Source organism: Abramis brama (genome assembly GCF_963993115.1).
Source record: "Abramis brama genome assembly, chromosome: 16".
Classification (NCBI taxonomy): Eukaryota; Metazoa; Chordata; class Actinopteri; order Cypriniformes; family Leuciscidae; genus Abramis; species Abramis brama.
In genome coordinates, this window is record NC_139978.1 from 10,136,167 (window position 1) to 10,147,706 (window position 11,540).

Genomic DNA, 11,540 nt, shown 5'->3' on the forward strand with positions numbered 1-11,540 from the left:
GAAAGTCCCCGTGTGTGTGTGTGTGTGTGTTTGAACATTCGTTTATCTACACTTGTCTTATTTTGTCTTAACGATGTATTTATTGTATAACTAAAAAAATTCGTCGTAGTAGAAAAAGTAGCGTCAGTCATAGACTGATAAAAAAATGCGCATGGGTGGCAATGTGGCATGAGTTTTTCCTTCAGAGAAAATTAGTATTAAATCTGCAATTTGTTGGTGTCAGCGTTCGGTTAGCTGGCAGTAGGCTACCATATGCTATGCTGCGACGGACTATTGAAACTATTCGCCTCTGGTTTCACGGTCCATCCCCCGGTTCCGCACAGCAGAGGTCTCAATGAGAGAACAATGTGACAGTTTACCTCTCTAATAAGCATATCGTCATGGTGATTGGTATCCCACTGTGGCCTTTCTTGCTCGACTTCAATATTCTACTTTTTCAAACTGCGCCTTTTGTGGTCATGTTGGGTCCAAATAAAAAAGCTAGATCTCAACATCATATAGACTCTTTTGGTGAAACATATAGCCTATATATAGCCTACTTTTCTTCATAACGGTGGATAATTTCACTACTCGTACACAACTATCATAAAGCATAAAAACAGTCATTTATCTTTGAAGAAATTACACACCATAATAGGAAAGGGATGTGAGGATGTAAACTTTAAAATATTTGTGTAAATTCAGCTATTATTTCGTCATGTAGACTGCATAAATGGGGGTGATGCCATAAAATAACCCAAAGAGCATGTCAATGTGAGTTTCCCATCGTGTGAAGAATATTTTAATAATCCAATTTTTAAAAACCCAAATAAGGGAAAGGCTTAATTTTACTTGGTGTCATTGTCCATGCACTGAAACCTAGGCTAGGCACAGGCTAGACAAGCTGTTCCAGTGCTCAAAACTACTTATGGACAGATATTGATGTTTGTTGCGTTGTACCTGGCGTCATCTGCTCTATAGTTGTTCAAAGATTTGTATTCGGAGAGTCCATTGTGTTTTCATTAGATAATTGCTGTCTTGTTAGTTGTCCATGCACGCCTATTGTATAAAGACTTAAAAGCTTTAATGTTTTTTAATACCTGACGAAGACAGAAATGGTCTGAACATTAATTGTTTGTCAGTGATTAAACAAAATTTGAGAGCATTGTGACAGTGTGCTATAGGCTATTTGCTTTAATAAAGAGACACCGTCGTGTGGAGTGAAACTGTTCAGAAAAAGGCTTAAGAATTGCTATAACGAAATGATGATACAAACAGTCACCCGTTGGAGAACCTGCAAGGTTTTACGCTTAACATTTAATACGTCACAAGCAAGCACCTTGGAGATTTAAGAAGTGTCTTCTCAAAGTAAAGGTTCATAATTTCGTATGTGCGCGTTTCTTTTGTGATGAGTAGAATCCAAAATATATCTTTGGTACTTGTAAGATTGGACATATTGTCTGAAAAAGAAGAAATGACACAGGATGCTCCCTTCAAACAGCAGAGCGAGGCGAATCAGAGGAACGCCTCCTATCGACGGCCCTATCTGCCTGATTTTACACACTTCCTCATTAACAGCGGGTCCTTGGGAACGCCTTAGAATACCCTGTGACCAACAAGGCCTGTCTTCCACTACACTTTCTCCTTGCATATTTCCAAGGCTTCGTGCTTAATGACAACGTCAATCATTTAATTGGGGTCACATTATTTAAGTTACAATTAAAATCTGACAGCCTATGCTTTTTGGACACAAACAGACTTCGAATTTAAAATGTAGACTAATTAATATATGACATTATGACGTTTTCCTGTGACTAGAGAAAATTAGAAAGATTACGTAAGATTCAGATGCAAGATATGCGAGAGAGTGCCTTTATAGTGTAATTAGGTTTGGTTTAGGGCAAGTTGCACATGTAATTATGCACAATATAGTTATTGCTATAGTAGCTACATGTGACGTGTAAAATAAAGAGTTACCTACGACCTCACTAATCAAAAGACGCATTTAGGGCGCACACGACGTGGATATCATACAGCCATACTTTTTCAAACAGCTCTAGCCTAATTAAAAAGTTTTACCAGCATTTAGTTACTTGTAGTTTTTAAAGTACTGAAGCGATTGCTCATTAGGGGATGGGTGTTCCAGACAATTATGTCTATCAAAGAGTCCAGGAGTATCACTTGTAAATAATATTGCATCCTTTTATTCATTTTTTTAATTTTATTTTATTTTTTACAAATTTCTGAATGAGTCTAATATTAGTGAGAACTCAGTTATATTATAATTAAAAGATACACTTATGTGTTTGTGCCTATTGTTTATGCTGCTACAAGCAATCACTTAAGCATGTAAATCTCAGATTAAATTGCGTGTAATGCACCGAATAATTGTTTCAAACACTACATTGCTGTCTTACAAAGTAGCGCGAAATCAGTATGAAATTGCAGCACAGCAGCTTGGTGCATGGTGGAAGGCTCGACTCCTTTGTACCTCATCGATGATGTTTATCACGCTATTTTCACGCTTAAATTCAACATGTTGCAGCACATTGGCCCAAAAAAACAAAACAAAAAACAACAACAACATATAATTAGGACAGATGCAATTTACACCCCTTTGTCAACACTCTAACGCGTTAAACATGTTTTTCAAAGGTCTCTCAAATCCGGTGATGCTTCTTTCGCTCTGTTTAACCGCCTTTAGTAATTATAGTACAGGTATTCGCATTTTTAGGGGAAATTACATTTTATTAAAACTGACGTTGGTGTTGGTTAAAACAGAATGATGAATATAAATACAGACATAGGAAATGAACAACTTATGGATATAAATACAACCATATTAGTATAGCGCTTTTTACAATACAGTTTGTTTCAAAGAAGCTTTACAGAGATAAAAGGAAAATATAAATGATGGTTCATTTTTTATGTAAAAAAGTTTAGAAAAAAGAATAGCCTTTTGAATACCGCAGTAGGCTAGTCGCCTAAACTTTCATTTTGCCAATATGCAGCGATGAAACTTGGCTCTATTTTTGTATATGGACACCGTCTATGCATCTTAAGTTATAGTAATTATTTAAATTAATCTTTAAAATATTTGAAAATATGATAGGCTATATAGGCTACTGAACGAATTTTGCTTTTGCAAATATGACGGCATGTCTCGGGAATCCTCACTGAATGTCAACGGAACGGGTCAACCAAGAGCGAAACAAATCGGAGAACCGCCTACTATTCAGAGGTTAAAAAAAAAAAAAAAAAAAAAAAAAAAAATGAAACAAATGGCTTCCGGCAAAATTAAACAAAACAGCCAACTTGATATATTTAATAACGTAAACAACACACAATTCGACATTTTATGTTACTGTAAAATGCCACGCGTCGGTCTTGTTTGTATTGGGCTAATCAAACGTTCTATTAACGAATTTCTATAGACTAGACTATGTTATTCAGAAGTCTTTGGTTTAGGTGCACAATACCTTATGTTTGCTTGTGTGGACTGAGATCTCTGTCTCAAAGGAGAAGAGAGGGGCATTAACATTGCTTTGGGTTTTCTCAAGGGCTGAAATGAACTAGTGGAAAGTAACTTTAAAACTCCATGAAGGATGAACCCTTTGTCACGCTTTTCAATGAGAAACACAAGGACTTAACAAAAGACGAGCCCCTCTTTGTGAAGCACTAATAAATCCTGTCTATGGTTGCGCCTTGAATTGCAAAACATCTGCCATTTACTCGTCAGAACTTGAGACACATTTGTAAAAGAATAACGACTTGTGTACACTTTCGTTTTACGCAAAATTAACCAGGGAATAAATAATAATAAAAAAGGTTTCCTTGCCATGATATAGTAAACATTTTATTGGTGTTGTTACAACTTAAAATACATATTTCTTTTGTAAGCCCCACAAACCTAGCAGTCTTGGATCATTATAGCCTACGATATGGCTGTAATACGAAGATTGTCATGGTTAGGCCTATGCTTCTGTGTTAAAGTAGCCCATAACCAAATCTTATTGGTTTCCCAGAGTACTTTACAACTTCAAAGCAGCCTATGTGGTAAAATCGGACCATCTTCTGAAAAGCTTGGAGGCGGCCCGCTAATTTTCCTCGCTTCGTATTTTTGGCGGACAAAATATGCGTTCTGTTAAAATAATGAATGGGTTCGTTGATGCAAAAAAAAAAAAAAAAAAAAAAAAGGAGGGGTGGGTGGTGGGGTTGTTCAATGTTTATGTGGCGTTTCAGTTCAGCTTTTTAAATAACACATTTAATTTCCTTGCTGCTATTAGAAGGCCTATGATGCTGTTACGGCATTTATTTATTTTATTTTTGTAGACTCAGCCTACTATTCTTCAAAGATTAATAGCCTACCACAATAACTGCCATGTGCTTTATGATATTACTGCCAAATTGTTTAGTTTAATATAGTGTAGTGTAACTAGGAATTCAAGTATGTGACATGAGAAGCTCATATCGCCTGGAACTGTATGAAAAGGCATATTAATGTGAAACTGCACAACACTGAACTGAACATCAGCAACAATCAGCATATTTTCATTTGAACATTCTGACTTGAAAGCTTGAAAGATATATCGAGCTATGCCACCATGTGGCCAAATGGAGCACTGACGGGAAACTATAAAACAGGTTCATTAATATTATTCTACACCATTCGATTATCATGGTAGAATATATTACATGACCCCACATTTTCTATATAATGGAAGAATTGTTTGTATTAATGAATTAAATATATATTTGTACCACTACAATCTGTGGTTAAAAATATCACATTGAGACACACTAGATGTCCTTTTGTATGTAGGCTATGTGGACAGAATAAGCAGTCTTCTGGTAAAGCACTGTCAATAAGAATGTTAAAAGGATCTTCTGTTGTGTTCCACAGACGAAATAAATGCATGTTTGGAACAACATAATGGTAAATAAATCATGACATATATATATATATATATATATATATATATATATTTTTTTTTTTTTTTTTCATTTTTCACTTCTTTATTCAAATTGCAGTGTGATTAGAAGGGCCTATTTTACCATTTAGGCTGATGAATGATGAAGTTAAATGTATGCTGGCATACCGGTAAAGTGTTTTATAACATTTTGCCTTTTCAAGGGATAGCTTTTTCTTAACAAAACTTAAATACAGCACCAATACAAGCAGATATAACAACACAAACAAATGATAATAATATTGGGAACTACTAATGGATCTAAAGACACAGTATAGCAATGAGTATAAAAGCCTTTTACAGAAAATTTCTTAAAAGGAAAACTAATTAAAAGGAGGCATCTGTGTTTACTGTGCTTTGTTGTGGTCTAAGACCTACTAATGGTCTGCGTGTAATTCTGAATAGATGCTTGAAAGTATGCAGGAGTGTTCTTTTGTGGTTGAAATATTATAATGTAAGATTTTGGTATGAAATAGCTGAAGACAATTCCGTATATACTAGATATCTGGGCCACTGCATTAACAAGCTGAATGTATTGGCTTTTGAGAATGAGGTATGCTGTGAAGTACACAATCCAGCTCACAATGTACAAAATGAGACTGAAAGTTATTGATTTCGCTTCATTGTAATCTTTTGGAAGATCTCTTCCCATGTAAGAAAATAAGAGACAAAGGGAACCAAGAAACCAACCTATAAACGTAACAATGCAAATAGTTATAGTGTTCCCTATTTCACAGGTGAGTATAATCTGGTCTTTAAAAGTGAATGAGTCTCTGAAAGTTTTGGGAGCTGAGACAGTCATCCACAGCACACAAGAAATTAAATGAATGACAGAAAAAAATCCAACAAAGAGCCACTGTCCATTGTACTTTACCCAAAGGCTGTGCATGTTGGGGAACTTGGCAGCCATTTTGAAGATACAAACAATTTGAAAGGAACGGACAGCCATACAGGAGAGAAAAACAGTGAAGAAAAATGCAAATATTACATTTCTCAGGAGGCAGTGTACAGATGTGGGGTTTCCAAAGAAAAAGAACACACTTATGCTAGACATTATCAAACATGTTAACATCAGGATACACATGCTACCACCAGCAGACCTCACCACTGGTGTGTTGTAATTATAGGTGAAAAGGCAAAATATGGCAAAAAGGAGATTAATTAGACATGTTGCAGAAACCATGACAGTGATGGAGGAGATTTCTGTGAATTGAAGATAGACAACAGAACGTGTCTTACATGTCGCACTGCCCTCATCAGACCATTCACTCTCTGGACATGGAAAACATGTATAGGGATCCCCTGAGAAACAGTAAAATCATATGAAAACTTTTGTGATCAAGGTCAAATAGAAAGTGATTTTACAATGCATGATGGTGGGAAATATCTGTGGAAAATGTATTCGCATAGATTCAAATGCCAGTTTGGTAACCTTGCAGGTAATAAGGACGTGGTTCGTTCAAACAATGAAATCATTACAGATGGTATGGTGTGGAATGAAGAATGGAACACCAGTAAACCACATTAGAGCTCTGCATTACATTGGGAGACAGCAGAAAAGAAGAAGATGGGGTTCTTCTTGAACTTCTTGAGGTAATCTCAACACATTTTAGAGTGGCTAATAATTTTGACACTTCATTTGAATATCAACATTAGTGAGATTTATTTGAAGTTGTCTTTAAAAAAAAAAAAAAAGATTGTCATTTGTGAATTTACTACATGTTTGCTATTAAGAGTGTTTACATAGACAGTAGCTATACAGTTTTTATTAATAGTAGATTTGTAGACAGTAATCATTTTAAATTTGTAAAAAATATGAACAGTTACATTTAGACCATGTGGTTAAAATTTTATAATGGAGCGGTTATTTAATGATTTTATTAATTAAATGTACTTTTAAAAGATTATTCATTGTAATCTACAGACTAATTTAAGATCAATTAATTGTTTTAAACTATTTTATTTATTTTTTTGTGCTATAACAACTAAATGTGCAAATGTTTCATTTTATTTCCCTATTAAAATAAAGTGGACTGAAGAACCTGAAATGCCAAGGTTTTTTCATTCATCGCTTAAAGTACTCACGGGAATAATTCACATAGCTGTTACATGGACATTTTTTACACAGAAAACAGCAACAATGATATCCATCAGGTTCCCTCGAAAATCCTTCCTTGCACTCAGCAGAACAGTTTGAGAAAGGAACCTTTATGGAATAAGAAAATTTGTTATTAAAATTAAGCTAAGTCAGGTAAATATTTAGATAAGTAGGCTACTCACCAAAAAGATAACTTACCGAACCATTGTTATGCCAGGACAAGATTGAGTTGTTGATAGTAAAAGTAATTTCTGGATATGTATCATATATGCCAACCATATCAAATCGTGGAGGATTTGTTTCAGTATTCCAGCGTATGACTGCAAAACTGACAGTTGGATCACCATTTTCATCATATTTCACCTGACGGCCGTTAAGTGGGAAGTCCAACTTCTTGATTTGTTCTAGAAGCTGTTGTAAAGTGGTAAAAATGTCCCCATTCATTTGATGAATGCTGCTATAAGAATGACTATTACTTTTCCTTAAAAATGTCATTATCATCTTATGATGCATTTACTCACCATGTATGGCTTAACTGTTGTGTTTTTGCTGCATTCATTTATGTCACACTGCAGAACCTTATGTAATGCATGAGCTATGGAATATATGGCGGCATAGATGGCATATGAGAATGTGGGATTTTCATTTATAATCTCCTCTGCGGTCAACATTGTGCAGCAATCACAATCTTGATTACATGTCTTATTATTACTCTTGACATCACTATCAGCACTATCATTATGGCCAACATCAGTTGTTCCCCTATCTTTATAGATGAATTCATTAAATCCGGGCAAAGACAACAATCTTTCTGTAATGCCAATAACTGTTCCAATTTTCCCAATTCCTGGCTCTCTTGGAAGCTGTTGATTCATAGACCATGCTTCACTTGCAATCCATACTTTGTTTTGGATGTTGTTCTCTATGGCTGTTTTGATAATGTTGCTTGCATATTGTGGCAGAGCGAAAATAACAATGACATTGATGTTAAGCATATCAATCTTTTTAAGTGTTAGACTGTAATTTGTCCTTTGACTTAGAGCCTCTTGATAGGCTAAACAAATTCCAGTATTGCGTATATACTTGTTAAATAGACTTAGGCCGTCTTCACTGTAATCGTCTTGGCCACCAAGAAAGGCAACCCAGTTCCAACCAAACCATTGTATGATGCGAATAATCATTTCAATCAGGTCTTTGTTGCTGGGCGCTGTTCTTAGAAAAGAGGGGTACTGAAGTTTATTACTTAATACATAGCTGGAAGCTCCATAATTCACCTTTAAAAGAAGAGGATAACAGTATTATGTGTGTAGTATTTCTTTACAAAAATTAAAAAGGGAATGAAAAACATAATTTACCAATGGTATAAGGTCCATTGTGATCAGTGGTGCAATAGTAATAGTTGTTGTGCTTCCATATGGCCCAGTTAAAGCAATCACTTTAGGCTGATAGTTATTTAGTTTTTCTTTGGGTTTTATCGATCCATTTTTTGAGATAAAACTTAAGACTGAAGGGAAATTATTTGTGTTAGAACAATGGTCAAAAATTTCATAGCCCAGAGAAACATTGGGCAAAAGAGTGGTGGAGTTATTAATTTCCTCAACAGCAAACCTCATCACTTGGAACATCTGATAGCCAGATTCTGAGAAAGTGTATCTAGAACACAACAGTGAGGAAGTGAATTGTGCTTAATTGAATCTTTGTATTAACAAAAAATGACTTTAAATATTGAATACTGAGGAAATGCTGCTGCTGTAAAAAATTTCTCTCTTACCTGGAACATTCAATGGCTTCTGGAGAGAACAGAGGTGTTGCATATTGAATTTCATGTAAAGCAAAAAGGCCACCCAACAAGTAATCTCCTTTCAGGCTGAACTCAGATTCTAAGCAAGAAACTTTGAAAGAGAAATAATTAATAAAGGCAAAAAAGTAAATGCTACTCAGAAGCATGGTTTACGGTGGATCGTTGGTTGGAAAACTGGAATCTGTAGTGGCAATCCATAGAAGTCAGGTTTATATACAACAATTGAATTTGCTTACAACACAATTCAATTTGCTTAAACCACTATATTCACTGGTACAAAGCTCAATTTCCATATCTAAACTCAAAAAAAGTTTACATCAATCAGTTATTAAGTAGAGCATTACACCACATTACAAAAAACCCCACTTTAAATATCCATAGTTTTAACATTACTAACTACCACCATCATTACCTCATTCTTATTAATAGCCTATATCAATATCTCAAATGTTAGCTTTAGAAAAAATCAGAGGAGCCAATCTATAGAATAAGTTTCCTAAACCATAACACACACTAATGGATTTCTAATGTCTCTGAAATTCGAGCATTGTTTACAGATTTTATGAAAAATTAAAAATCTTACCGATGCAAAACTTTTGACTGGTAGTGTATATACACATACACACACACACATTGTTTTTGAAAAAAAAAAATTTGTCAATAAAGCCCTTTTAATTTAATAAAGGGGGGGCAGGGGGGGCCATTGCCCCTGTGTCAACAAGCTTGGCCCCCCCTCTGGCCCCCATAAATTTGGAATCGTAAAATCACACCAAACAACTGCCCATTTTATCAGTTGCGGCGCCTTCATCTACACTGCAGCACGACGTATATTCACATCAAATGTTAACGCAGAGGAACGGGACAGTGCAGTTCACAAAAGTTCATTATTTGCATGTGCTTTAAAGCCTTGCCAGTTAAACATGTCATTTGCTGCTGATGCGCTGTTCAAACATGCGCTTTACTGAGCGCGTGCACTCGACGCGCACATGCACTAAAAGCCTGTTACTGGACTAAGTTATCTTTTGAGTCTTATATTGCGCTAATACTGTCAAATACAGACAATGTTTACATAAACAAAGTTGGTTATGTCTAAAGTGAAAGCAAACAGAGAAAATTAATTAAAATCTGCTTGTCATATGCGTGTATATTAGACGCGTCGCGTGCAGTTCTTAAAGAGGCAGTAGCCCTAATAATAAACATGCTGCCGCTTGTCCTTAAAGAGATAGTTCACCCAAAACCAAACAGTTGCTGGTCCCCATTGACTTCCATACATAGTAGGAAAAAAATATACTATGGAAGTCACAGGGGTACATCAACTGTTTGGTTACTCACATTCTTTCAAATAACGTTTATTTTCAACAGAAGAAAGAAACTTATTCGGGTTTAAAACAACTTAAGAGAGTAAATTATGACTTTTTTGGGGGAGACCTATCCCTTTAATGTTAATAAAACAACAAAACACACAGAGGAAATCATTCACTGCTCTTGACTGAGAACTTTAAGTCTGTTGTGTTTTATTTTCATATTTGTTTATTTAATTACTTTCTTCAATTCTACTGTTAAATACACCTATAGCTGAAAAAATAAAGCACTGTTTATTTCATTTGTATATTAAGTTGTGTATGTGTAATATGTATCTCTGTTCTTAATTTTTAATAACAAAGAAAATAATGACAAAGATTTTTTATCTTCGCCACTTTGGCCTAAATGTCTGCCATTCTTTTTTATTTTATATTTTGTTACCTATAAGGCTTTGTTTTTAAAATAGGAACATTAGTTTGGCTGTAATGCTCAGTCACTTGCAAAATAAAACCAACATGAAAAAAGAATCGTGATAAAATCGTGATTTTCCTGAAAAAAAATCGTGATATGATATTATTTCCATATCGCCCACCCCAGGTGTAAAAAAGTGCCTAGATGTGCTTAGATGCTAAAAATTTGTTATTATTGATCATTATATCACACTACAATTAAACATAATGAAACATTAATTTGAATTGAAATTGTTTTATTAGCTTAGCTAATATAATTTATTAGCTTTTTCTAGAGATTGCAGTCATGCATGACATGGTGAAAAATGACTTGTTATGCTTAAAAATTAATGTTAAAGGTGTGCCCCCTAAAAACACAAGTGGCCCCTGCCTGGCCCCCCCAGTTACTGTGGTCTAGAACCGCCACTGGCACACATGGCAAGCTAAGATGGCTGCACAGTGCTAGGCAGTGTGGTCGATCGGCAGACAACAGCAGTTGAGACCGTGTTGTGAATATGAAATTGAATAAGTGCTGTACCCTTACGAAAAATAAGTTTATTCAAGTGTTCTATTAGTATACTTCTTTTAAACTAAAAATAAGAAAGTATACTTTCAGTCTACATTTTATATACTTCTCAGAAAAATACTTACAATTACACTTAAGTGTACTTGACTTATACTGAGAGAAAAGTCCAAGTATATTTGGCCTGTACTCGTATTCAATCTTTTGATCGAAATATACTTAAAAGTATAATTAAGTATTCAAAGTATAAGTTGTGTTAACTCTTTTGATCGAGTACCCTATTAAATATACTTTTTTAAATAGTTTTTCATATACAGTCTTATGAAACTTACATTGTTTGAAAATATTGATTAGAATATTGATATAAAACAGATGTTTCTAATTCTGCGTATCTGAATTTTTGTGTAGGGTACTCCAC

The 11,540-nt window shown here is 34.8% G+C and overlaps 1 protein-coding gene across 1 annotated transcript; it reads right to left on the reverse strand.

Moving 5' to 3' along the window:
* Positions 1-5,316: 5,316 nt before the first annotated feature.
* On the reverse strand, positions 5,317-8,994 carry LOC311066399 (taste receptor type 1 member 1-like; the record flags this gene model as incomplete). The annotated part of the gene is made up of 6 exons (XM_084087590.1): positions 5,317-6,251; positions 7,035-7,155; positions 7,246-7,458; positions 7,569-8,321; positions 8,403-8,700; positions 8,819-8,994. The coding sequence occupies 6 exons, from the start codon at positions 8,992-8,994 to the stop codon at positions 5,317-5,319; spliced, it is 2,496 nt and encodes an 831-aa protein (XP_083943716.1).
* Positions 8,995-11,540: the final 2,546 nt, after the last annotated feature.